Genomic DNA, 24,568 nt, shown 5'->3' on the forward strand with positions numbered 1-24,568 from the left:
ATAAACCTAGTATGCCTAGTTTATTCCCTTAGAAAATACTAGATGTTATATAAAAGAGCTAATCTTATTCCCTTTAACCTAGAAATTATAATTTTAAAGCTTAATATTTAGCTATAGATATTAATGCCGGTTAAAGAAATAATTAAATTATTAACCCCTTAGGCTTTAAAGACTTTAAAGATTATACTTAAATTATTATCCCTTTTTTTATTTTATTTATTATAGATTTAGGCTATAATAAGTTATTATTAGGCCTTAGTTCTAGCGCTATAATTTAGGTTATTATAATATTAGTTAAGGTATTATAAGGTTTCCCTTTATTTATATATTATATTATACTCTTAAGATACTTTAATCTTATATTATAGGTAGAATATCTTATTATATTAAGTAAGCTTATCTTATTAATAATCCCTTTTATAAATAATAAAGGGTATATTAATATTATATATATAGTTAATAACTTAATCCTTATAATTAAATCCTCTTATAATAGCTTTATTAAAATTAGCTTATTATTAAGCTATTAATAATAATAAATTAGTCTTAGCTTTAATATTCTTATCTTATTAGGTAACCGCGATAATCTTAATACTAAGGTCTCTATTAGGCCTATTAATTAATTCTAATAATAGCTTTTATCCTAACCTATCTATAAGGTAGAGCTATTTTATCCTTAGGGGTTTTATTATAATATATTATAGTTTTAGCTAGGGATAGCTATTATATTTAAATTATTCCTTAGTAAGGTATACTTAGTTATAACGCATAATAACTTCTCTTAGTTTTAGATTAATATTATTATACTTAGTCTAGGTTATATTAAGTATCTTAGTTATATAAAGAGCTATTTATAATTTATTATTAATTTATATAAATTTTATTTATTTTTTATCTTTAAGAAATATTTATTGCTATTTAGGCTTATATTATCTTTTTTAGATATCTTATTATTTCTTTTTATATTTATTTACTTTATAGCTTTTCTTATAATAATAATAATATTTAATATCTTAGGTTCCTTATTAAATTATCTTAAGTTTTATTAATCTTATATAAGTTCTATAAGAGATATTAATTTATTATATATAGCCTTAATTAATATTAAATTAAGGTCTCTAAGAGTCTCCCTTATTATAAGGGTTTTATAGCTTTTTTTATAAGAACTATTAATTATTAATTTTAATTACTTAGCTAATATAATTAATAAGGTTATTAAGTTAATCTTCTTTATAAAATTTAATTTATATCTCTTTCTTAAGTCTATTAAAAAAAAAGGATATTAAAGGTTTTTAGTCTTAATTAAGCTTTAAGGTAAACTAAAGGTATTTTATTTTATACTTAGATATAAATCTAATCTAATAGAATATTTTAATCTCTCTTTTAGCTTAGGCCTTTTTATTTATTATTTTAAAAGCTTATTAAAATATAGCTTTAAAGACTTTAAAGCTTAAATAAAGGTTTATAATCTATTATAAGAGTTTAATAAATAGCTTAATAAGATATTCTTTTATAATAAATTTAAATTAAATAATAATATATTTAATAAGCTATCTAATAATATATTAAACCTTATTAAATATTATAATAAATTATATTAAGTAATATATTATAAATATATAGAGCTATATAAAGAATATAAATAACTTATAGGTAATTTTATTAAATTTCTCTAAGGGGTCTAACTTTAAGATTTCTCTTATATCTTTACCTCGCATAATAATAATAATTATATTAATAAGGTCCTAAATATTATTTAAGTATTAGGTATTCTAAGTATATTAAACCTAATTAATTCTTTTAATAAGTTTATAAAGTTTATTTATTTTAATACTTATAATAATAATCTAAGCTTAGAGCTATTTAATTTCTTTATTATTAGAATTTTCTATATTATTTATATCCTTATTTTTAATATTAATTAAGGTAAGTATAATAAAGGGGTAATTAATAAGTAAAACCTATTAATAATTATTACTAAGAGTAATTTAAGTAATTATTATTTTTAATATTATTTAAAGTAATATAAGTAATTTAATAAATAAGAGCTATTAATATATAATAAGAGGATATTTCTTAAGAGATAAATTAATTATATTAATTTATATTAATATTAAATTATATTATATAACCTTAAAAGGTAATATAAATTATATCTAATAATATACTTAAGATATTAAATATAACTAAGTTATATTAATAACTAAGGTAGCTATTATATAAGAAAATATAATAAGTATATTCTATATATTTATAATTAATCCTTAGATTAATATTCTCTAAGTTTAATCTAAGGTAAGACTAATATTTTTAATATTTAGTTCCTAGACTAATATAGGCGATATTTAGTCCTTTTGGTCCCTACTTAGTTAGAGTATTTCTACTATATTTCCCCGCCTAGCTCATAGCATAGCTATGATATCGAGGAGGAAGGTTTTAGTCATAAAGATATAAAGGTTTAAGTAGTAGCTAAGGAGTATAGGCTTAATTAGAGCTTAAATGCGATATCTCGGCGAATTGCTAAATTTGTTAGTTAGCGCACATATCATCTTTGAACATAATGGAAGCTAATCAATAATATAATTCCTGAGTTTTCTCCCACACCAGTCGCCTGTGGAAAACTGCGGAATTCTGATAGTTATTTCATTCTCTTCACTTTCCATCGTCTTTCCGAAAGCAACCCTTCTATCCCACGATCTTCGGACTCAGTTAACCCATCGAGGGCCGGGTTGCCTTCTATCTCACACTTCCCCGAGGCGGTAGCTCGACTCCATACCCGCAGCATCGATAAGAATCCTACTGGCAAATTCGGCTTCCACAAGCCTACATACAACGGGACGCTTGAGCAGAAAAACACTTGGACTGACACGTGGGAAGAATTCTATGCTGAAGAGATGCGGCACGTGCTGAAACTTGAGGAGGAAGCGAGAGGACCGAGTGAAGAGCTACAGCAGCTCTCAGGCCCATTCCTTGACAAGGTCATCCCGAGACTGCTTCGACCTCTGGAGACAGGTGGGAGAAGCATCACGCCCGTCCTTCTCCACGGAGACTTATGGCTCGGAAACGTCTCTACTCGAGAGGGATCTGATGATCCGCTAATGTTTGATGCATCGGCGTTTTGGGGTCATAATGAGTGTAAGCGATGCACATTTTGGCTTTTCTTGCTGACTTCCATTGTTCAACTGACTCCAAATTACCACCTTTCTCTCCTTATTGATCCCCAGCGGCTAACGACAGCAACTTAGATGAGCTTGCAACCCTGCGCCTGCTGCCGGAACACTGCATGGGCTGGGCAAAGGAATGTCTTGAGAGTTATAAAGAAAGAATTCCGGAATCTGAGCCCAGAGAGGACTGGGAAGACAGAAACGCCCTCTATTCCACGTTGGTGCTATCTCTTCCCCGTCGACCTATCTCCCTGGTTTTGCTGACTTGAAGTTGTAGTCGCGTAATCATCCACGACTCGGCTCTTTACCCGGACCAACCACTCTTCAGAAGGCTGTGCGTATTTTTCCACTTCCATTTCCTCCCCCCAAATACTCAATGATAAAAATGGCGTAGCTTGATCGAGGAGATGCGAAAGCTTGTGGAGAAGTTCTCTGGGGACCACATCATCGAGCACCAGCACATAGCCCAATCAACTCAGGCGAATACTTAGGACTGGAGGTTTGAACGAGGCTGGACAGAAGGAAACTGGGCAGATTATCGTAAAACACATCCCTTGTATCTACCAAGCGCTATGGGGCTTGATGTACTAGCTCGCTTTGCGATTGTAGTCTTTCCCTCAGCCAAGCTGATCCACTGCGTATTTCGACATTTCAAGCAACTCGTAGCCAACACCCGAATCACTCCTGGTCATACTTGAGAAACAGTGAGAACTCTGACGAACCATTAAAGTGCAGCTTCTCGAATATGCATTACAAGTTGAGTTTATATCAGTATGCCTCCCTTCACCCTCGGTCTTCTGGCTCCGTTATCCCTCCAGGGCCGGCCTTCAACAATTACAAAGAATTAGTAAATCATCCTCAGAATCTCGCCTCATGTGGATCTTCTCATCATCATGCCTCTGAGATATTAGTTGTCCTTTTCCTAATCCCTTCAGCAATCCTATGATGAGAGTTTTTGCTCCGTAGAAGCTTCAGGCATTGTCATTGCTTGTGTTGGTGCGTAGTTGCTAGGCACCTGAACCGCCGGATCAGAAGCATACACTTTAGTTTTGCCGCTGTGGAGCTTAGTTGCAACCCTCCTCTTACAGTTGGAACAACTGTGGTGGATATCTTCGGCCCATCCGGCAATACTGGGAAGACAAGCCAGGCAGATGCAGACTAGGCAGCAAAGGACTGACAGGAGACTTTAAACAGCTCTTAGTCACTTGTCTTGTCAATATTCGTCGTCATTCTTACCACTGAGTATCACTTCCTTCTTTCGAAATAGTCGTTTCGGTCCGTTTCTTGCAGAACGGACAATCGATAAACTCCGGCCTCTCTCCCAGTCGGCTAAGGGGCGTCACCATTTGAGGAGCCGGGACATCATTGATCTTCAGTTCGTTTTCTGGTGCCACCTGATTGGGAAATTGTACAGGCACCGAGACGGTGTTGGCCCTGTGCATTTTTTAGCCGACTGCGCTTCAGGGGGCAGGTGAGCGGAGCATACTCTGTCTGAATCAGATCTGCGGGCACCGTTTTCGCTGGTCCAATGCCAGAAGTCGTTGTAGTTGTCGCGGTTGAGGCCATTTTCGATCACAATAAATGAGTAGGTCAAGAGACCAAATTAGCCCGGGTATAACAACGGTAACTGCCTTATAAGGCATGAGACACCACTATTTCTTGGCACCTGAGTTCGCCCGGTTACAGTGAGGTGATCCAACCCCCTGCAGCAGCCGAGGCAATCTTCCCATTGTAGCCCCCAAAGGATGCGGCGCAGCACATCTCCTGATCTCCGATTGGCATCGGACACGGCACGAGGGGCCGAGTTCCATATTTTAAAGACTTGGCACCCGAGTTTGTCTCAATTTCATAGCGTGGTACAACCGAAGACAAGGAATGCCCCAGCCTCGATCACTCCACCTGAAACAAGTGCGACTCTGCAAGGTACAATATGGACTCGCTTATAAGACTCACAAGCTAATACTCACATTCAACTCGCGCCTTCAGCTATGATCATCATGCGTTTAATCAAAGTCGCCTCTGTCGACTCCCCTCGGGGCCTGGAGATGGTCGATTTCAGCCCCAACAATGTTCCTCCCTACGCCATTTTGTCTCATACCTGGACCGACGACGAGGTCATCTACACAGACGTGATTAACAATACCGCCAAACAAAAGAGTTCATATCACAAGGTTGAGTATACTTGTCGGCAAGCAATCGCCGACAGCTACGAGTATGCTTGGGCCGACAACTGTTGCATCGACAAGCGCAGCAGCGCCGAGCTATCAGAGGCGATCAACTCCATGTTTGAATGGTATAGCAAGGCCGAAAGATGCTATGCATACCTAACAGACTGCCCTGGAGATTTCGACATGACCACGCTTGACTCTGAGTTTACCGGCAGTCGATGGTTCACGAGAGGATGGACACTGCAAGAGCTAGTAGCTCCCAAAGATCTCATCTTCTATGGTGAGAACTGGGTTCGCATCGGGGAAAAGAGAACCTTGAGTCACATTCTATCATCTATCACGGGCATAGACGAAGATATCTTGATAAACATCCGTCCGATCCATTCGGCAAGCGTCGCAAAGAGAATGTCTTGGGCAGCCTCACGTGAGACGACGCGACCCGAGGATGTCGCTTACTCTCTCATGGGGCTTTTCAACGTTAACATGCCGATGCTATACGGAGAAGGAGATAGAGCGTTTCTCCGACTACAAGAAGAAATCATGAAGCAATCCGACGACCAGTCAATCTTTGCCTGGACAGACCGCGATGCCCCTGCGGATGCACATCACGGTCTCCTCGCCAAATCGCCCACCAACTTTAAATATTCCAACTCTGTCGTCCCTTACGAAGACTGGGAGCCGAGAACTCCATACTCAATGTCCAACCGAGGTCTTCGCATTGATCTTCACCTCACTCGACAAGACGGCGATATCTTTGTCGCTGCCATCGACTGTCCTTCCCCAAAGGATTATGAGAACAATAGCTTCTTAGCACTCTACCTACGGAAGGTTTCAGATGGTGATGAACAGTACGCACGTGTTCGAGTTGGTCAGTTTGCCCAGGTCAATGAGCGAGGCAACCTTCGCTCTATATACGTCCGGCAAGATGCCCAGCCATCTCCAGTTGAGGGGGTGTTTCCAACTCACGTTCTACAACTACGCAAAGGCCCTGATCCGACCGTATATGGAGTAACAAGAATCTTATCCTCACCCGGAAGCGTACCTGGCGAGGTTGAAGCTGTTACTTCATCCAGAGCATCACCGCGTGCATGGCTCTCGCGGAAATGGACTACCACATACCGACTCAACAAGGCAGCTGGCCAAGCCTCGCTAGGAATAGTGTTTAGACGTGACGACAAGGAGCGACTTCTGGTGATACTAGGCTCAGCCCCAGGACTAAAGGTTGCGTTTCACGCAGTGGAGCTGCCCATGTCGGTAACTCTAGAAGGCGAGGAGAAAGGGATTACACCGGCATTTGAACAGATGCAGCCTTTATTTCGGCCTAAGCTATGTGGACAGCATATCTTGCTCGACTATCACAGAATCCGAGTCGATGCACAACCAATGGTACACAAATCGTCCAAATACTACTTGATCGACATCCAGATCGAGGTAGTCAGCGAATCATCACGGTTCTTGGAGGCTTGGGAGGCTATAAAACGTGCAGAAAGAGTCATGCAGGCGGAAATAGAGGCCAAAAACATGGAACAGCTGGAGTTAAAGCATTCAGATAAGAAGGGGTGGCGCAAGTTGCTATCTCGGTGAGCTATAACCAGCCTCCAGTTAGGTACATTATAGAGCCTGCCATCGTGGCAGGGAGTAGCCCACCTCAAATCCCAAGACTCTCACGTTTAATTGGCGTCATTCTGAGCTTCCTTGTAGTAATCGTCGACAGTCTGGTAGGCAAGCCTACTGACCCCCGTATTCTCGCGCCCGCCAACATGTTGGATACCGAATTCAGTCTGCCCACCGTGTACGCTTTGCAGGTCACAAAGAGTGTCATGGATGCACTTCCAGGACTCGGCGTGTTCCAAGTCGAGCCCATTCCCAAGCTTCCAACCGTTCTGTGCACAAGTTCGGAGATCTCCTCGCATCATCCTTGTGAGGTATGCGGAGGTCGTTCTGATGCAGACGTTCGAGTATGGATTGCCGCTGGAGAGAAGATTTTGAATACTCGTCAGGGTGTGTTTCAAGGCCTGGATCTCGGCAAAGGACAACGTTTGCGGCATTGGATCTGGGATAATACCAGAGGAGTTGTTGGGGGAGTTTGAACCGTAGTAGACGGCCCATCCTGAGCGTGCACGGTAGTAGACGAACCATTCTGCGCGTGGAGCGGAAGAGACGGGCCATTCTGCGCGTTGACATTGTTCGCGACGGGCGCCACTGATGGCGACGAAAAGCCAGCTTGTGTCGGGTTCATGAGCGCCTGTTTCGGGGTTTTCTTTCACCGGGTGCGAAGTTCCTGTCGGCTCCTAGTACATGATTGTGTCGCTGCCCATCACCATCTTGTCCCGTCGGATGTGAGTCAGCGAGGCGGAGCTTTCGGTAGCTGATTACGTCGTCGATTTCTTGGGTTGCCCTTGATAGAGATGAATGCCTGGAATGTTTTGGTATGGATGGGATGGTGATGCCAGAGAGTCGAGGGCTGAGCTGCGCAGGGAAGTAGAAGGAAGGAGTCTTGTTGACCACGTGCTAGATCACGTGGCACCCCGTTCTTCAACATCAAAGGAATAAAAGAACACCCAACCTCGGCCTCTGCTTCTTGCATTTTATCCCTTTTATTGCTTTACCACGGCCTTATTATTATATTCTTCTTTTATTATAGTTAACATTTAACATTATATAATCTTCTACTTATTTTTTCTCTTTGAGTTAGGATATTCTTTCAACAGTATGAAGTAATGTATGTGCTATACTATCTTGCCCCCTCTCAGATGGGTAGGAAGTCAACCCCAGGGAGACTTGATCCTGCACGACAAGAAGTCTCGCGATTGTTTTGGCCATGTCCCGCCGCCTCCAACCTCTAATGAGTGTCTTAGGACGTAATGTCTGCATGCTTAGGTCAGAAAGCTTTGTCGTGCCATGAAATAAAGCATTCGTAGAGAAAGGATAGTCATGATTGTAGAGTTGTATTATTGCTATCGTTAGACTCATACGAGTAGTTTAAATACAAGAATGCCATGTATAACTAGCCCATAGCGAATGTTTACCCCCTCCAAGGTAAACCCTAATGTAAGTCGTTGTCTTGGGACAAATATCGTCCAAGCCCAAGAAAGGTAGCCAAGAGGATCGCCATTTACTGGTTTGGCCAGCAACCGCGCCAAGAGCCCGTAACCTGCTCAATGGCGTTGTTGACCTGCCAGGCGAGTCTAAAATTACACGTCAGTGAACCGTATTTGTTTTCCTCAACTGGCCTACACTTACCCAGCAGTAGTGCTCAGATCAGCCTGCCACCAGCCATCATCTCTCTTCCAGCACTGCCAGTTGTGGACAGTGAGACCCTTGCCTCGAATGGCAGCTGGCCGTATCGATCCTCACAGTATCCCTGGAACTTGAAGGAAAGGCGCTTCAGGCCGCCATCTCCCCAAGAGCCGTTGCACTCCCAACCGTCAGCCATGGCGGCAGGGGCAGAGGCAGCCACGAGAGCCGTAATGGTTGCGAGGGAGAACTTCATGTTGAAGAAGGAGAGGTATAAAATCTTTGTAAGGTGGTTAATGGTTTGTTTCTGCTGTGATTGTTGCTGCTGTTGATGGAAAAAGATCGTGTCGTCGGTCTGCCCTTTTATAATTCACGTCTTTACTGTGCCCAGCTGCTTCGTAGCCTAATTTGTTTCACTCGGCTTATAGGAATTTCTATAACAGGTAGAATATTGCGCTTGAGACTGTTTATTCCTAGTAAAGACCTGTTCGTGCCGATCATAATGCTGACTGCAAGGGGTCGAATCAAATCTTGGTGATCACTGCGAGGGAGTTTCTTCTAGCCCGCACTCGCCCCCTCTACCCTTTCAAATATTCCATCATTGGCCTACCTCTCCTCCATCCTTTGTACTACGCAGACCCCAATTTCGGGCTTCTAGGTGCTCAGCTCAGCCAAGAGAGCCAATCATTCAACCCAGCATCGCCATACTCGTCTCGGATGCGCCTTTTCCCGTTAATTCGTGAAACTACTCACTTGATGAGGATGGGCAGCAATGGACTTTTGGTACCAATATCTCGTCAGTTGCTCCCTCCTTCCAGCCAGGGCTGTCCACTGATCGCCCCAGCTGAAAAATCCTGTCATCCGTCGTAAGCGGGGATCCGGGCAGGTCAGTGTCGCGTGTTCAACAGGATCGACATCTCGCGGTAGTTTTCAACTGCCGTAATCCTTGTGCGCGGGACGTGCCGAGATCTCATATGCCTAGTTAGAGCATTCCGACTGGGCGCCACCTGCATGACTTGTAATCCTGTCAGCAGCCAGGTCAGCCTCCGCCTTGTCTCTCCACACTGCGATAACCTAGCTACCTGCCATTCTCGTGCAAGTTCGAGCGCGAAATGAACCCAAGAAAGACATAGTTCAAAATAGGTAAGTTCAGAATATGGGGAAGGGGCAGATGTGACTTTTCTCAATAGCTTTTCTACCTAGTATCTCGCGCGTCGGGCTTCTCTTGCACCTTTATGATCGACAGCAATGCGGAAGAAAGACTCTCCGCTTACTACAAGTGCAGTCCACAGTATGTAGTGAGGCAGTCATCCCCAGTCCTCCAATTGCTCTAGGCTTTGCAAAGTCTTGCATAAGGATTCAGGGAGCAGTCAGGCTTACTATGCGGTTGCACAATGAGGCTTAGAGTCGGCCTCAAGACATCAGCTGCTCCCACCTGCGCCATGTGCCACAAAACCCTATGAGCTATGTCAATAATAACCTCTTTGACGATAATGAAGAGGGGTTGGGAGCCATGAGTCCTGTCAATGTAAGTAAACGTAATAGAAACTTCTGCGTCCTCTCAAGGGACTTATTTAGAGGAAGACGACTCAGGGAATGCTAGTAAAGCATGCTACTGCTAGGAGTTGCACTGCACGGAGTTTGAAGAAATTAGACGACAGGGCCGAAGTTCCAAGCCATGCAGGGATATCATGTGATTGTTTAAGAGATCTGTTTCATGCAGAGAGCAAGTGCACCACTTTCCAGACCTTCCCGGTCGCATACGGCACGTCGGTATTTTAAATTTCGGTTTCAACTTCCATGTAGCTATAGGGTAAGCCGTAGTCTTAGGGCATTTCAGATACCGAGTCACCACCCAAGATATCAATCGGTAATAGCAGGGGCCTTTTTTACAGGAAAACAAAGCGTTGATCCCTAGATGTTAGGGAGATAATTCGAGTAATGCTCCATGTCTCAATCAGAAATACAAGTTATTTGCATTGCTCACTCAAGTCGATATACTTCAATTTGCTAATCTTATTTGCTCCTAGCGGGTGAGATCCATGAATCATTACCCGTATCAACCTATCAGACTGTGGCAGCCCATGTTGTACAACACATCAAAGTTAAGCGAACCGAGAACTCGCACGTTACACTCAATATTTGGGAACGAGTCCATATTCGAAGGATTTAAAACCACCTGACACATCAACAACAGTCCACATCGTCTATTCCTCAGCTCAATACTAGCAACGCACCACCAAAGCCCTGTTCTCTGACCGTGCCGCCACCGCCAATCGCTAAAGCTTCGCGTCCCAACCGGAATGCCCCTTACCTCATTTGGAGGATCGACATACTAGCTCTGACGTCAGTGGTGCCCGAAGTGAACACGGCATGTCTTGGCTGGCCCTGATTTGGGACGAATCCGCGGGCAGCTGAAAGCTGATGTCTCAGCCTTGACCCAATAATGACCGCAGACATGTCGTCAAGGCAGGTACATGGCGCAGTGATGCTCGGATCCGATGATGTATGATGTCTGTGGATGGGATCTTGGTAGTGAGGCCGCGGCCTCTTAAATAGACCTGTCCCAGGTTTGCTAATACTGACTACACAACTTTACTCATTATTCTCTGCCCATTCAATCAACTGCAAAAATGGTGATTCTCGTTACTGGTGTAAGTATGCTTACCGCATTCCCCATGATATAGTGCACTAACGGCAGGAAAAGGGAGCCGGCTTCCTCGGCCGCAACCTGGTGCAACTTCTTCTCGACCACAATCACGAAGTAGTAGTCATTGATTCATTATGGACGGGCTCGCGCAGCAATTTTGATGATCTAAGAGGCAACAAGAAGCTACGATACATCCAGTGCGCAAATCCATCTCCCTACCGCCTCCAGCATTCTAACATGTGCAGATCGGACGTGAGGGATCCTCTCCCCTCCATAGCTGGGGTCGACCAGATCTACCATCTCGCGTGCCCTGCAAGCCCGGTACACTTCGAGACGCGCCCAATCGATATTCTACAGACCTGCTTCAATGGCGCGACGAATGTCCTGGATTATGCAGTCAAGCACAATGCTCGGATACTACTCACCAGCACCTCAGGTACTACCTCACCAACTGCGCAACCTCTACCATTTGCTAACACCACTTATCAGAGGTTTATGGTGATTCTCAGATCTCATGCCAATCAGAAGACTACCGAGGGAACGTGAATTGTTTTGGCCCCCGCGCCTGCTACGACGAGGGCAAGAGAGTTATGGAGGCCCTGGCATACGGCTACCATCTTGAACACGGACTCGAGGTTCGGATCGCCCGAATCTTCAACGCGTACGGACCATTTATGAGCGAGGATGACGGCCGTGCAGTCCCCAACTTTATCATGTCAGCATTGAAGGGAGAGCCCATGACCATTTTTGGAGACGGACATTCTACCCGATGCTTCCAATACGCCAAGGACTGCGTGGAAGGGTTAGAAGCGCTAATGAATAGCGACTACTCAAGCCCCGTCAACATCGGAAGCGATTGCGAGATCGAAATTAGCGAGATTGCAGAGACGATCGCCCAAGTCGTTGCTTCAAAACTGGGACAACGCAACTCCGTACCGATCAACCTCCTCCCAGCACGAGAGGATGACCCCATCAACAGAAAGCCAGACACGACACTCGCGGAGACAGTTCTCGGTTGGAGGCCCAAGGTTTCGTTACAAGAGGGTATTTCAACGACAGTGGACTGGTTTATTGAGAGGGAAAGAGAATTGGTGAGCAGACTTTAGGAGAGGGGGGATAAGGAGACATAGACAGCGTATCTTATGAAGTGAATAAGCGAGTGTAATAGTTCTTCTTCCATCCTGATAATAACGACACCTGTCATGACCTAAAGGTATGCTGTGACAGCCATTTTCTCAACAGCCTCAGCCATCACTTCAGTTGCCATCAAGACTTCCTCATCCTGACCAGTCCACCCAACTACTTGGAAGCTGCATGGAGCACCATGCGCTGCTTCAGAATCATCTTGAGAGAAATTTTTGTTAGATTTGCTCGGATTGGAAGAACGGGAAAACTTACAACCCTCCATTGTCTGCGAGTCAACAGCCTTGCCGGCTTTCAAGAAAGGGACAACGGAAGCAGGACACTAGATAGTTGAATCAACAGTGGGTAAGGTCTCTTGGTAGCTTTACCGTAATCACTCACATCAAGGAGGTTCCAAATCATTGTATACCAAGGCACGCCATATTTCCCATGAGGTACAGCCGTTCCGCGACTGCCAGGGCACAGCAACACATCAATCCCACTCTGCATCCACACTTGATGCCAAGCGTGACGGTACTCCTCACGGTCACGGTTGAAATCCCATAGGTCATCCAACGTGAACTCTCGTGGTTCAGTACCCGAGGCAGCATTGATGTCAAGCAGTGCCTGGATCGGCTGCTCATCGCCATCTGCGAGGATTTTCATAATCTGATTCTTGTTGTCCAGCTTTGTTGAGTTTGCAAAGATCAGAGCGGCCTGAGCGAGAGGTAGTGGGGCTGTGATGGGCTTGACTTGGTGACCTGCCGCTTTCAGAGCCTGAGCTGCTGCATCTAAAGCTCGAGAGACAGGTGGGAAAACAGGAAGCTCAGAATCACCAGTCCAGTATCCGATAGTTAGCTGCTTCTTTCTTGGAACATCTCTCCAGGGACTGACAAGAGCCGTCGAGTCACGAGTCCAGGGCTCCCCTTGGATGACCGTCTTGCAAAAGAGGGTCAAATCTTGAGCGCTCTGGGCGTGCGGCCCTAGACTGGGGGTAACTCCTGGCCAGCCTCTGGGGATCAAAGCCTGCTGACCACCCCAAGGAATACGATTGGCTGTCGGCTTGAACCCGAAAGCACCGCAACATAAAGACGGGGCTCGAATGGAGCCTCCAATGTCGCTGCCCACGCCGAGCAAGGACCCTCGGAAGCCAACTAGGGCGCCCTCTCCTGAGCTGCTTCCGCTTGGAGTGAGGCTCAACTTGTGCGGGTTCAATGTGTAACCGAAGACGTTGTTCATGCCTTCGCACACCTGATCGATGTCAGCCATGCTCAGACGTAAGAGAAGAAAGATCAGAACTCACGAAGAGGGTCTGAGGGACGTTGGTCTTGCAGTACAGCACTGCACCGGCCTCCAAGAGCATGTCCACCAAGACTGAGTTGGTGTCAGCCTTGGGCTTGGTCAGATATGACACAAATCCGAGAGTAGCCATTTCGTCTTTGACCATCAACATGTCCTAGTATTAGAGAATATCAGTGTGCTGCCCCAGCCGTCAAAGACACCTCTGAAGCTAAAGGGATACCAGGCATCTACTCACCTTAACACTGATTGGCATGCCGTGAAATGGCCCCATAGGCTTCCTCTCTCTGGCTAAGAAGCCATCACACTCCTTTGCCCGCTCCAAGGCCTTTTCAAAGAAAATCTCTGTCAAGCAATTCGTCTATCATAGCATCAGCACTCCTGCAAAACGTCTAAGCACCTAAGGGATATGCAGACCAGTTGCTGTGCGGCAGCAGCACGCTTGCAAAAGGCAGTTGTGACTTCGACTGACGAGATAACCCCGGTGGCCATCATCTCGATCAGCGTAGACGCATCGTACTTTTCGGTAATCTCGCGCTCTTTGTTGGAAAGAAAATTGGCACTATCAAGAAGATCAAAGGCATTGGCGTCGGACGTGTGGTGGACTTGGTTGGTGATCTCGTCTGGGAGGCGCCATTCAAGACGAATCTGAGCATAAAGATGGGCTCGCTTGGCGTCGATGAGTGCTTTCCAATCCGTAGAAGTCATTTTGACGAGGAACTTTTGAAGAAATTCAGGTATGAAGGAAGATGGGTCTAGATGAGGGACTCTTGGGGGACTTGTTGATAGAGAGGGTTCATAACGAAGGTTCCTTGGCCGCCATTTATAGTGTCGAGTAACGCTTCACAGGATGAAGGAGACGCCCAGTCGCCTTCGGTCCTCCCATCGAAGCCGAGGAAGGATCAAACCAGCCGAGGCAGCAACAGGCCAAGACTAGCGATCACAATCAGTGATAGGAGTTCATTGATTTGTAAAGGATCAACTCCGCGGCCAAGAACGAGTTGAGTTGGAGGTTGCGGATAAGCCAGCATGCCCGATTAGGCAATTCCTGGAGAAGCAATCGCTGTATCATGCACCCCACGAACAAGATACACGTTTAGCTAGTTGACCCCTGTCAACACCCTCTTGTTGGCGCCGGGGAAATTGAGAGTCCGATGGTGGGATGGCCGATGAGGGGAATTACAGGAGTACCGTGGGACGTGTTGAGTACATCATGTTTGTTGTGATAAGTGTTGGAAGCCGGTGGCTGTGTGTATCAGTGGGCAGCAGAGAACATGCCCTCCTCCATGACCTGTTTCAGGATTAGTACCCATGACCCCAACAGACGCTATTCCAAAGCTTGCATTCATAGCACAGACGGTACTTGCTCCGTGCTTTGTTGCTTGAAAAAGTCGAGTTACCTTCCTTTACACGCGACCTTTATACAGACGCGTATGAATTTTCTTCGTTTGCGAAGCAATAAATTCATAGACGTGCGTGGAGAGAAAGACAGGCTTTTATTTCATTGTCTCTGGCTGCTGACTCCCTGTTGATCTTGGTTGTCGACGGGGCCATCTGCCGGTGTCCGGAGGCTCCGAACCCCGACCAGCGGAGGCTCCGGGGGAGATTTTAAGCCTACTTTGAGTAATTAAGGGCTACCTAGCTGTTGTTCCTAGTAGTCAAAACTACGAGGTAACCAATCTTAAGCCAGAACAGACTCTGCTGTCTCCACTGATCTGAATGGGCTTCAGTTAATGTATAAGAGATGGGATCCCCTCAAAGTCGGTATCCAACTTTGTTCTCTCAGTCCAATAACGCCCAAATTGACCACTACCTTCCTCTGTTTTCATTAGCAACCACCCCACGCACGCGCATTATGCCTACTCTTGCCATCGCTGGTGGAACCTCGGCCAGTCTTGGTCGAGCCATTGTCACTGCTCTGTTATCCTCCCAACGTCACTCATTGTGGAACGCGGTCATACTCTCTCGGTCTCAAAAAGTCCCCCTCTGGCTCCGCGCCATCGACAAAGACAGCACACGTACCCAGGTTCGCGCAGTCGATTACCTCTCCACCGAATCTTTGGCACAGGCCTTGAAAGGCGCCCACACTGTCGTCTCGGTCACCTCGGCCATTGACGGGACTCAGGCCCAGATACAAAAGAATCTTTTACATGCTGCCGTCAAGGAGGGCTGCAAGCGGTTTGCCCCGGCGCAGTGGGTGTTTGGTCCAAAGGGAGTGACTAGCATCCAAACCACACGGTCGTTCTTTGAGGGTGTGTGGGACGAATGCCTCAAGTTCAAGAATGAGATTGAGTGTGCCAAGTTCAACCAGGGCGCATACATGAACTATATCGGCCATGGGATATATCCGACCCCTTCAAAAGTGGCCGATGACACAGCTCTCGAGCTGATGTCGGCAGGATATGGTTATATGCCTGGCGAAGACGAGGCGTGTGAGGGTCTGTTGAGACAAGGCGATTTGGCAGATGGCTCAGGCGGCTTCCTGATTGGGCTTCGCAACGGCATCGCAGAGCTTCCTGTCAAAAATGATGGCTCCTGGCCCCGGATCACCACGACAACGGTGGGAGACGTAGGCCGGTTCTTTGTGGCATCTCTCCTGTTGCCAAAATGGGAAGAATCCATGAGCATGGTTGGCGAGACCCTCACCATGGGCGAGCTCCTCGCGCACGCGGAAGCCGTCACAGGAAAGAAGTTTCTAGTGAACCGATTGACACGAGTTTATCTCGAGAAAAGGTTATCAGAAATTGCGCCGGACGACTACATGGCGCAGATGTGGACAGAGTTTAAACTCGCCTATACACGGGATCTCGATGATGAGATGGTCTTGAAGCCCGTGGTCAATGAGCTTTGTCCTGAAGTGCGGCCCATGGGAGTGCGGGAGTATATGGAAAAGTACTGGGCTTGAGTGTAGAAATGGCAGACACGCAAGGATTATCTATCTATTCTCCTCACTTCATCCTATCCTGTGACTCCTGTGAGAGTCTAAGAATGACATAACCAGCCTTCTTTCTCTTCGTCTTTCCTTTTGCTTGCAACTCGCGTAAGACTGACTCGCTCGCAGCTCTTCCCGGTCGATGCGTAGCGCCCTCGTGCATAGCTCCAACGCGTTTTCAAGCGTAGTCAAGGGTGCGACCTGCAGCGCTCTTTGAAACACCAAGAGTCTGTCCTGCAGAGCCATCATGGTCACTTCCGCACTCAAGATTATCTCCTTGGCCTGGCTCGCGTCACCGTAGAAATAAGCCGGCCCCGTCGCGCTTCTGTAAGAGAGGACCGGCGACAGCTGACTAAAGATGTGTTCCCAAATCCTTACTGCCACTACTTCGTCCCTAGGATATCCATCTTCCTCCCCATGATATCTATCCTGGATGCTTTTGCCATCAATCGAAATGACTACATCGTCAAGCGTCCCTAGTAGCATACTGAGGTTGGATTCGGTCGTTCTCAATATCATGAGGGCCTTGTCCAGCGTTTCATAAATCGATTCTGCCATTGGGATCAGCACCTGGCGAGCCGCTTTGTCCATTCTCCAACTGCTTGTTTTTGTATAAGCTCCTATGAGTCGGTAGTAGAAAGGGGGCTGAGGGGGTATCATTCCCTCCAGCTGAGACACGACTGCCCCAATTTTTTGTTCGACCTCCGCCACTAAGCGATTGGTGACCATATACACCTCGACGACCCCGTCGACTGCGTCAGCTGAGTAGTCCCAGTACTTTCCTACAAGTGAGGGGGCGCCCAGAGGTTCAATCAACCTCCCGACAACATGCCCCATCAGTTGCAATTCGTAAGGCATATTGTGGTTTTCAGTAAAACTGACTTGTGCTTCGGCAAGGCTTGGGCCAATCCGAAGTTCCCTCAACATCTCGTCCAAGGGAGCTGGAAGAGGTGGTGCGTTGGGGGGACTACCAGGTGTATAGTTGCCACCGAGGTACCATGCAATCCAGACAAGAATAAAGCCGAAAAACCACCACCGGAGGGTCGGTGTCCATTTCGACTGAATCGACTCAAACAAGCGACTCATCGGCGTTGGCGCTGCGGACTTCGGATGCTCCGGCTGCCTAACACCAGGATCGGGTTGTCTTTCTGCTTCCTCCTGGGCTTCATGCCGCTCCCAGGCGCGCTGTTGTTCCTCTTGTTGGCGCCTCTCGTCTTGGCGGCGTTTTTCATCTCTCTGGCGTTCTTCTTCTCGTTGACGTCGGGCCTCTTCCTCTCTCTGCTGTTGTTCTTCCTCTTGCTGACGTTGATGCTCCTGTTGTCGACGTTGCCGGTTCCGCTGCTGTTGCTCGGATTCTGTGGCTCCTTCGCGGGCCGCTGCCTCCCCCTTGCCACCAGGTCTCTCCTCGTTGTATTGTTTGCGTTTTATATCATTAGATAAAACGTCAAAGGCATGTTGAATCTGAGAAAGCTGTCAGGCCCGTAACCCACGGGTTGAGAAATGACATACCTTCTGGAACCTTGTCGTGGCATTTTTGTCGCCTGGGTTCTTGTCAGGATGATGCTTCCGTGCTAGGCGTTTGTAATTTGCTTTGACTTTCTGTTCAATATTCGCCTCATCCGCCGAGTCGTCTATTTCCAGAATACGATAGTAGTCAGCGCCCTCGTCCATTTCTGCTCAAGGGAAGAGGTTGATAAGAAATTTCAGTCGCGTCCAAACGTCAGCTGAGTCATTTTTGAGCAGTTATTTGCATACCTTCTTTCTATTGGAGAGATATCGTGGATCAAAAAGGTGGCGTTTGATATGTATGCCTACCCCTGTCCTGTAGTCTTCAGTTTTTTCCGCCACTATAATTCACACCCCTAGAGCCTCTATAAAAGCGGCGATGCATTTTTTGACGTTCTTGTTGTACTAATGACTGCCCCATCCCTACACGGCGGATGGGGGGGTTCAGAAAGGGCGACACATGGCTTACTCAAGGCTGCCTTAAAGAGCACGTTTCCTGCACAAACAGATAATCCTTGATTCAACTTTGATAATCCTGACTTAACCCATGGCAAAGGCGTCTAATAGTAAAGGCCTTAACTGACAACATTGGGGTAGGGATCATAGCTTGGCTGCCCTCGAACAGTACAACTTTATCGGTCGCCACATCTCAAATCTCGGGTGTTCCCTCCAAATCCGTCCCACTTTCACCCACTTTCATCCCCAACTAAATCTGTACAAAGTCCAGAAGCACGGCGTCTTCATCCTGGACCATATCCTCTTCATGGTCCTCTTCCGTAGCGGTCTCGGTGATGTTCGCGCGCACCCTCATCGCCATTGAGGCCTTTACCAAGTGACGCGCTATCTTGACGGCCGCATCCTTTGATGAAAGGTAGGTGACATCTAGAGTAAAGCCTTCGGTATGCCCCTCAAAACCAAACAGGTTGGAATTTCTCCGGAAGTTTCGAACAAGCTCTGTATCTACGAGCTTTCCGTGACTCTCGCGGCCATCGCAGACCAGCCGCTTCAGGTTCACTGACTCCTCGCACACAAGGGTGATTGGGATGAACTGGCAGTGACGTTCCTCGGCGCAGTGCATGTATTCCAGGCTGGTATTTATACCAAGGTCGTTGTCGGTTTGGAAGTCGGTAAAAATGTACGCACAATGGTACGTTTCCTCGTTTTTGATGAGCGGCTTGAAGATGGCTCGACGGATCTTGCGGCGAAGTTTCTGATAGCCTTCTTGATCACGGTCAAGGACTGCATCGGCAGGGTTGATGAGGAGATGATTGTGAATAAGCTTGACAGACCCGGTTTGGAAGAGTGAGACCAGGTGTTTGGCGATTGTAAGCTTGCCTGTTCCAGGGAAGGCATTGATGTAGATGATGGGCGCAGGTGGCCACACGTTGCGTGGAGATTCCATTTTGCGTTGATCTGATGAAATTTGGTGAAGCTTGGTGATGGGAGTTTTTGATGATGAAGGTGTGAGAAGAAACGACAGAGGAAGAGAAAGTGCTGCGCCTTGATATAGGTAATGTCAGAAAAATCTTCGATATACTTTTCAAGTCAAGGTTCATGTATCCTGCGTTGTGGAGGCTTATATCTTTCCCAAAACCTTGAGTCCCAACGCTCAACATATTTTCGGTCAAATAAGCGCGGTACATGACCAATAATCCAAATCTTAGAGCCATGTCCAAGTAACTCAAAAATGGTAATCAAGTTAGTTATGGTCAGGTCTAATTCATCCTTTGTGTGGTCACCTTATAGCTGACAAAGGCACAACACACAGAGCTCCACTGAAATACCGCCTTCTGTGACTTTCATAGTAGAATAATGCGTATTTAGAGAAATAGCTGCATATTCCCTCGAGCAAGGATATATAACGAGGTTGCAATGCTATCGAGGTGGAGATTGCTGCGGTGTGAATGGCTACCCACACCGCGAAACTCCGCACTTGCGGCAATACTAGACATTACGACGCTCGCTTGACTTTTCATCTTCCTCTCCTCCAACAGAATCTAATTCAAGATATACTTCGCCATGGTACCCCCCTCTACTGATAACACCAACCCTGCTGAGGTTCCTACAGACTTCCACAATGCTCAGCACTGGGTGAGCTTGAGAGCTGGGGTATGCTGCGCCAACTCTGCACTCATCTCGTGGGCTAAGGAAAGGCCAGGATGCCTCTGAGGAGGATGCGGCAATAGAAGATGACGCCGCGAGCTCTACCGAGTCAATCTCGTCCAGTATTCTTCACTACCGAACCATCCATGGAAGGACTTATCATTCCAAACGAGGAAACGCCCAGTACTGGTCAGCACAAGAGGTCCCAGCTCGTGCATATTCTTCTGAGCATCTAACGACTTTTAGGACACCAAATGATGAGCACCACAATGAGTCAATGGACATCAAGTACGTTTTATGCTCTAATCGCAACTGGTCAACCTGACATGTTCAGTCATCACCTTCTCTCCCTCTCCCTCAACGGCAAGCTTTACCTTGCTCCGCTAAAAAATGATATCAAAGTGCGTTCTTAGCCCTGCAATACTCGATATTGCTGACGCGGCCTTAGAAAGTCATAGATATTGGAACTGGCACTGGTAAGATCTCCACCACAGTTTCATTAGCAGCTAGGACTCACTATTTCACAGGAATATGGGCCATGTAAGCCCACTTCCCTTTCTCATCCAATGATTGACCAAGTCAGTGATTTCGCCGACCAGTATCCCAAGGCCGAGGTCATTGGGACAGACATCTCTCCAATCCAGCCCACTTGGATTCCCGCAAACCTGAAGTTGTGAGCATTAGCTTCCAAGCTCCCCAGTTCCAACTGACAGGAGAAGCGAAATCGAGGACTGCACCCAAGAATGGACATTTGAACCAGAATCTTTCGACTACGTACATATGCGCTACCTCTGTGGAAGCATCAGTGACTGGTCCGCCCTGTTCAAGGAAGCGTTTAGAGTTTGCAAGCCCGGCGGTTGGGTTGAGAGTTATGAAGCTTCTCCTCGTATGGAAAGTGATGATGGAAGCGTTACTGAGACGTGCGCTATTAATGAATGGGGGAAATTCTTCATCGAGGGTGGCAAGAAGCTAAACCGTACGTTCGAGATCTTAGATAAAGATCTCCAGAGGAAGGGCATGGAAGAGGCCGGCTTTGTCGACGTTCAGGTCTGGGACTTCAAGGTAAGCTTTACCACTAGCCAGCAGCCTCCTATCACATTGGGATCGAACACTCACTTGATACAGGCACCTATCGGCGGCTGGGCCGAGGATCCTCGCATCAAGGAGATTGGTCAGTTTGCCCAGGCTGCTCTCGAGCAGGATTACGAGGGTTATGTGCTTTTCATGGCCAACATGGTCCTCGGTTGGTCCAAGGAGGAGGTCTCGACCTATTGCGCCCAGCTTCGTCGTGAGATCCGCTCGGGCAAGTTTCATCCTTTTTACCGCCAGCGGGTTGTGTATGGCCGAAAGCCAGAGTAATCACACGTTCATATCTTATCTCTGGAAGAACAAGATCGTTATTCGTAATACGGGAAATCTTCCGGCACCAGCCAACTCAGCTACCAGGGCTAGACTTCCCTGTCTTCTTAAAGTTCTCTTTGACCTTATCCAAATACCCATCAACCGTCAAAATATCCAACGCGACTCCAGCCAAACTCTTGCCCACCGCAAGAGATTCGTTGAACGCGCGTCGGGTCCTAGCCACAATCTCAAACTCGGGAGTATGAGGCCCAGTCGCTGGCGAAGTGCCGTTGTCATAATGAATCCCGAAGCCAGCGCTGATTGAAGGAAACTCGTGGCTGATGTTGCCCTGATCGGTGCTGGCTGAGCCCCTAACAGCCTTTGCCTTTTCCTCGTCCAATGGTTTACCACCGAGCTTGGCAAACCAGGTCGAGTATGAGCGAGCAAGGACGTCGTTTGTTCTCATTTCTGTGTAGCCATATGGGAGCTTGGTGAAGTTGAGCTTTGTTCCGGTGGCGACCGCAGCGCCCTTGAAACACTGGTGCACACGCTCCGTCAAGTCGGATAGAGCGTCGACATTGTTGGCTCGAAGCGCCCACATTCCGGTTGACTTGGCCGAAATGACGTTGTAGCGACTTCCGCCAGACTTGATGTACCCCTGGATGATCTCATCCCTGCGCGTCTGTTGGCGTAGCATGGCTAGGCCGTCGTATGCAAGGACGATGGCATCTTGGGCATTAATACATTCCCAGGGAGAAGCGGCGGCATGAGCCTCCTTGCCAGTGTACTCGATCTCAAACCTGGTGATGGCGGTAGTTGTCATCCAAGCAGTGTCACCTCCATCGCCAGGGTGAGAGATGAGGCTGACATCAACCTTGTAGTCATCATAGGCACCTGCATCCAATAACTTGATCTTACCGCCGCCTCCTATTGATAGAATGTCAGTTTCTCAACGCTTGATCGTCTCGGATTGAAATGTCTGCTCACCTTCCTCGGCGGGCGTCCCAAAAAGAACGACCTTGCCGCCCAGCTTCTCCTTTCGCATGATCTCAGCTGTTGCGAGAGCGCCAGATACAGAGGCCATGGCGATGAGATTGTGGCCACAAGCATGCCCAAGGTCAACAAGGGCATCTATAGTCGACTGTAAGCTACCCAAGTGTGTCCGAAGGAGTCAGTTTGCTTACCGTATTCGGCATTAAAGGAAACAACCGGCCCATTACCATCACCCTCATACACAGCGACAAATGCGGTGCTGATGTTGTAAGCTGAGCGGGTAACTTTCCAGCCATCCTGGTCGGCCATGAAATTGGTCAGGATCTTGTGAGCCTTGACCTCCTCGTACTGAAGTTCAGGGTTCTCGTGGATCTCCTTGTTGATGGGCCAAAGCTCCGGATTAATCGAGTCGACGTACTTGGACACGTCTTTCAAGTAGGTCGCAGAGGAACCATCGTCAGCACGGGGCCCAATCGCAGCAGCCATAGCAGACTGGCAAACGCTCAGTGCGAGCAGTGCTCCCTTGTAGAACGCCATGGCAGAAGTGGTCCGGTCCTAGAAGTAGGGATGAGTTGAAAGGTGGTTAACTCTGCGAGTAATAACTAGCTACATGCGAGTATCTTATCTTTATACTTAATAGCCGGCATAAAATCAACTAAGTCCTCCCTAGCTAGATAAAGAGAATAAGCTTAAGTTATTACTAAGAGTTATTACTAAGTATTATTACCGCCTTATATAAGTTATTTATATCTTTATTATATTAAGAAGGACCTTATTAATTATACTCTATAATTATAAGAGAATATATATTAATATAATATAAGCTATAAATAGGTAATATAATATCTAGTATTTTCTAAGGGAATAAACCAGGCATATTAGGTTTATTATTAATAAAAAATCTCGGTATTACTATATAATAGGGTAATTATATCTTAGTAATAGATTAAGAAGGTCTTAAAAATAACTAAAATCTATTAATAACTTAAGGGCTAAGTATTTATCTAAGGTATAATAATTATTATATATATATAAAGGGCTTTATATTTATAGAAATAAGGTCTAAGTAAGGGCCTTATATTTATAAAAATAAGGTCTAAGTAAGGGCCTTATATTTATAGAAATAAAGTCTCTTATAATTAATATATTAAGAAGGGAAAATATAAGAAATAAAAATAATATATAATAGGGGATATATTAGGCTATAATACTTAGTAAATATAATACCTTATTTAAAACCTTTTAATAATATATTTAAGGCTATATTAATAAATATTTTAATTATAACTTTTAAGAGTCTTTTTTTACTATAAGTTATTAATATTAATACTAAGCTTTATTATTTATTATTATCTTATATATTTTCTTATATTATATAGTAGTTATTATAAAACCCCTATCTTATATATTAAAACCTAAGGCTTAATATACTACTTAGAACTAAGCTATTATAATTTAGTAATTTAAGGATAATTATAATAAAAAATATTAATAATTTTTAATATAAGATAAGATATAAGGCCTATTACCTATAATATTAATTATAGAGATTAAAGTAATAAGTATAATTAGCTAAGCTAGAATAATCTTATAACCTAATAATTAAGCCCTCTTATATTTTATAGATATTAACTTATATCATATATGCCTAATCTTAGCGAAATCCGGGATCTCTTATAGCCCCTCAAAATACGAAATTCCGGTTACACGAGCATCCAAGGTCATCTCCAGCATCTCATGCCTGTCCCTTACACCAGCATTTACAATGTAGCCCTGCCATACAGCGGAAGCTCAGCGTCGGTCTCGCAGCGACGCAGCTATCAACATCATTCCTCCTCCTCGTCATCTTGATTGCCATCTGCATTATCGCCACTGCGGTGTGCCACGCCCTCTTCTGCCGCCGTCACGGTGCCGACATTGAGGTCGCCCAAGCCCCTACCGCCAAAAATGATGCTACACATGTTGAAAGAGATGAGGTAGCCGATGAACGCGACACTAGGAACACAGTAAAGGCTGACAGCTCAACTTAGCTCTACTCAGACTCTATTTTAGA

At 45.7% G+C, this 24,568-nt stretch overlaps 10 protein-coding genes across 10 annotated transcripts; 5 read left to right on the forward strand and 5 right to left on the reverse strand.

The window, feature by feature from the left end:
• Positions 1–2,499: 2,499 nt before the first annotated feature.
• NECHADRAFT_77174 (uncharacterized protein) lies at positions 2,500–3,433 on the forward strand (the record flags this gene model as incomplete). Its single annotated transcript, XM_003041476.1, has 3 exons — positions 2,500–2,528; positions 2,639–3,135; positions 3,246–3,433. 3 exons carry the CDS (start codon positions 2,500–2,502, stop codon positions 3,431–3,433), a joined length of 714 nt encoding a protein of 237 aa, XP_003041522.1.
• Positions 3,434–4,104: 671 nt separating this feature from the next.
• On the reverse strand, positions 4,105–4,730 carry NECHADRAFT_77175 (uncharacterized protein; the record flags this gene model as incomplete). The annotated part of the gene is made up of 3 exons (XM_003041530.1): positions 4,105–4,294; positions 4,401–4,598; positions 4,651–4,730. The coding sequence occupies 3 exons, from the start codon at positions 4,728–4,730 to the stop codon at positions 4,105–4,107; spliced, it is 468 nt and encodes a 155-aa protein (XP_003041576.1).
• Positions 4,731–5,161: 431 nt separating this feature from the next.
• Positions 5,162–6,076, forward strand: NECHADRAFT_35001 (uncharacterized protein; the record flags this gene model as incomplete). Its single annotated transcript, XM_003041477.1, has 1 exon — positions 5,162–6,076. A coding segment is annotated over one exon (915 nt), but the record flags the coding sequence as incomplete, so codon positions are not given.
• Positions 6,077–11,202: 5,126 nt separating this feature from the next.
• NECHADRAFT_99466 (uncharacterized protein) lies at positions 11,203–12,325 on the forward strand (the record flags this gene model as incomplete). The annotated part of the gene is made up of 4 exons (XM_003041478.1): positions 11,203–11,223; positions 11,277–11,416; positions 11,465–11,655; positions 11,709–12,325. 4 exons carry the CDS (start codon positions 11,203–11,205, stop codon positions 12,323–12,325), a joined length of 969 nt encoding a protein of 322 aa, XP_003041524.1.
• A 101-nt stretch (positions 12,326–12,426) lies between these two features.
• Positions 12,427–14,348, reverse strand: NECHADRAFT_34959 (uncharacterized protein; the record flags this gene model as incomplete). Its single annotated transcript, XM_003041531.1, has 6 exons — positions 12,427–12,563; positions 12,606–12,684; positions 12,744–13,592; positions 13,645–13,797; positions 13,879–14,001; positions 14,058–14,348. The coding sequence occupies 6 exons, from the start codon at positions 14,346–14,348 to the stop codon at positions 12,427–12,429; spliced, it is 1,632 nt and encodes a 543-aa protein (XP_003041577.1).
• A 1,147-nt stretch (positions 14,349–15,495) lies between these two features.
• NECHADRAFT_77179 (uncharacterized protein) lies at positions 15,496–16,545 on the forward strand (the record flags this gene model as incomplete). The annotated part of the gene is made up of 1 exon (XM_003041479.1): positions 15,496–16,545. One exon carries the CDS (start codon positions 15,496–15,498, stop codon positions 16,543–16,545), a length of 1,050 nt encoding a protein of 349 aa, XP_003041525.1.
• Positions 16,546–16,593: 48 nt separating this feature from the next.
• Positions 16,594–18,243, reverse strand: NECHADRAFT_77180 (uncharacterized protein; the record flags this gene model as incomplete). The annotated part of the gene is made up of 2 exons (XM_003041532.1): positions 16,594–18,042; positions 18,082–18,243. The coding sequence occupies 2 exons, from the start codon at positions 18,241–18,243 to the stop codon at positions 16,594–16,596; spliced, it is 1,611 nt and encodes a 536-aa protein (XP_003041578.1).
• Positions 18,244–19,075: 832 nt separating this feature from the next.
• NECHADRAFT_29433 (uncharacterized protein) lies at positions 19,076–19,447 on the reverse strand (the record flags this gene model as incomplete). Its single annotated transcript, XM_003041533.1, has 1 exon — positions 19,076–19,447. A coding segment is annotated over one exon (372 nt), but the record flags the coding sequence as incomplete, so codon positions are not given.
• A 650-nt stretch (positions 19,448–20,097) lies between these two features.
• NECHADRAFT_34942 (uncharacterized protein) lies at positions 20,098–21,540 on the forward strand (the record flags this gene model as incomplete). The annotated part of the gene is made up of 8 exons (XM_003041480.1): positions 20,098–20,187; positions 20,237–20,370; positions 20,428–20,469; positions 20,516–20,582; positions 20,630–20,657; positions 20,761–20,854; positions 20,901–21,243; positions 21,307–21,540. 8 exons carry the CDS (start codon positions 20,098–20,100, stop codon positions 21,538–21,540), a joined length of 1,032 nt encoding a protein of 343 aa, XP_003041526.1.
• Positions 21,541–21,616: 76 nt separating this feature from the next.
• NECHADRAFT_77183 (uncharacterized protein) lies at positions 21,617–23,052 on the reverse strand (the record flags this gene model as incomplete). The annotated part of the gene is made up of 3 exons (XM_003041534.1): positions 21,617–22,449; positions 22,510–22,653; positions 22,707–23,052. The coding sequence occupies 3 exons, from the start codon at positions 23,050–23,052 to the stop codon at positions 21,617–21,619; spliced, it is 1,323 nt and encodes a 440-aa protein (XP_003041580.1).
• Positions 23,053–24,568: the final 1,516 nt, after the last annotated feature.

Source organism: Fusarium vanettenii, assembly GCF_000151355.1.
Source record: "Fusarium vanettenii 77-13-4 chromosome 3 genomic scaffold NECHAsca_44_chr3_2_0, whole genome shotgun sequence".
Classification (NCBI taxonomy): domain Eukaryota; kingdom Fungi; phylum Ascomycota; class Sordariomycetes; order Hypocreales; family Nectriaceae; genus Fusarium; species Fusarium vanettenii.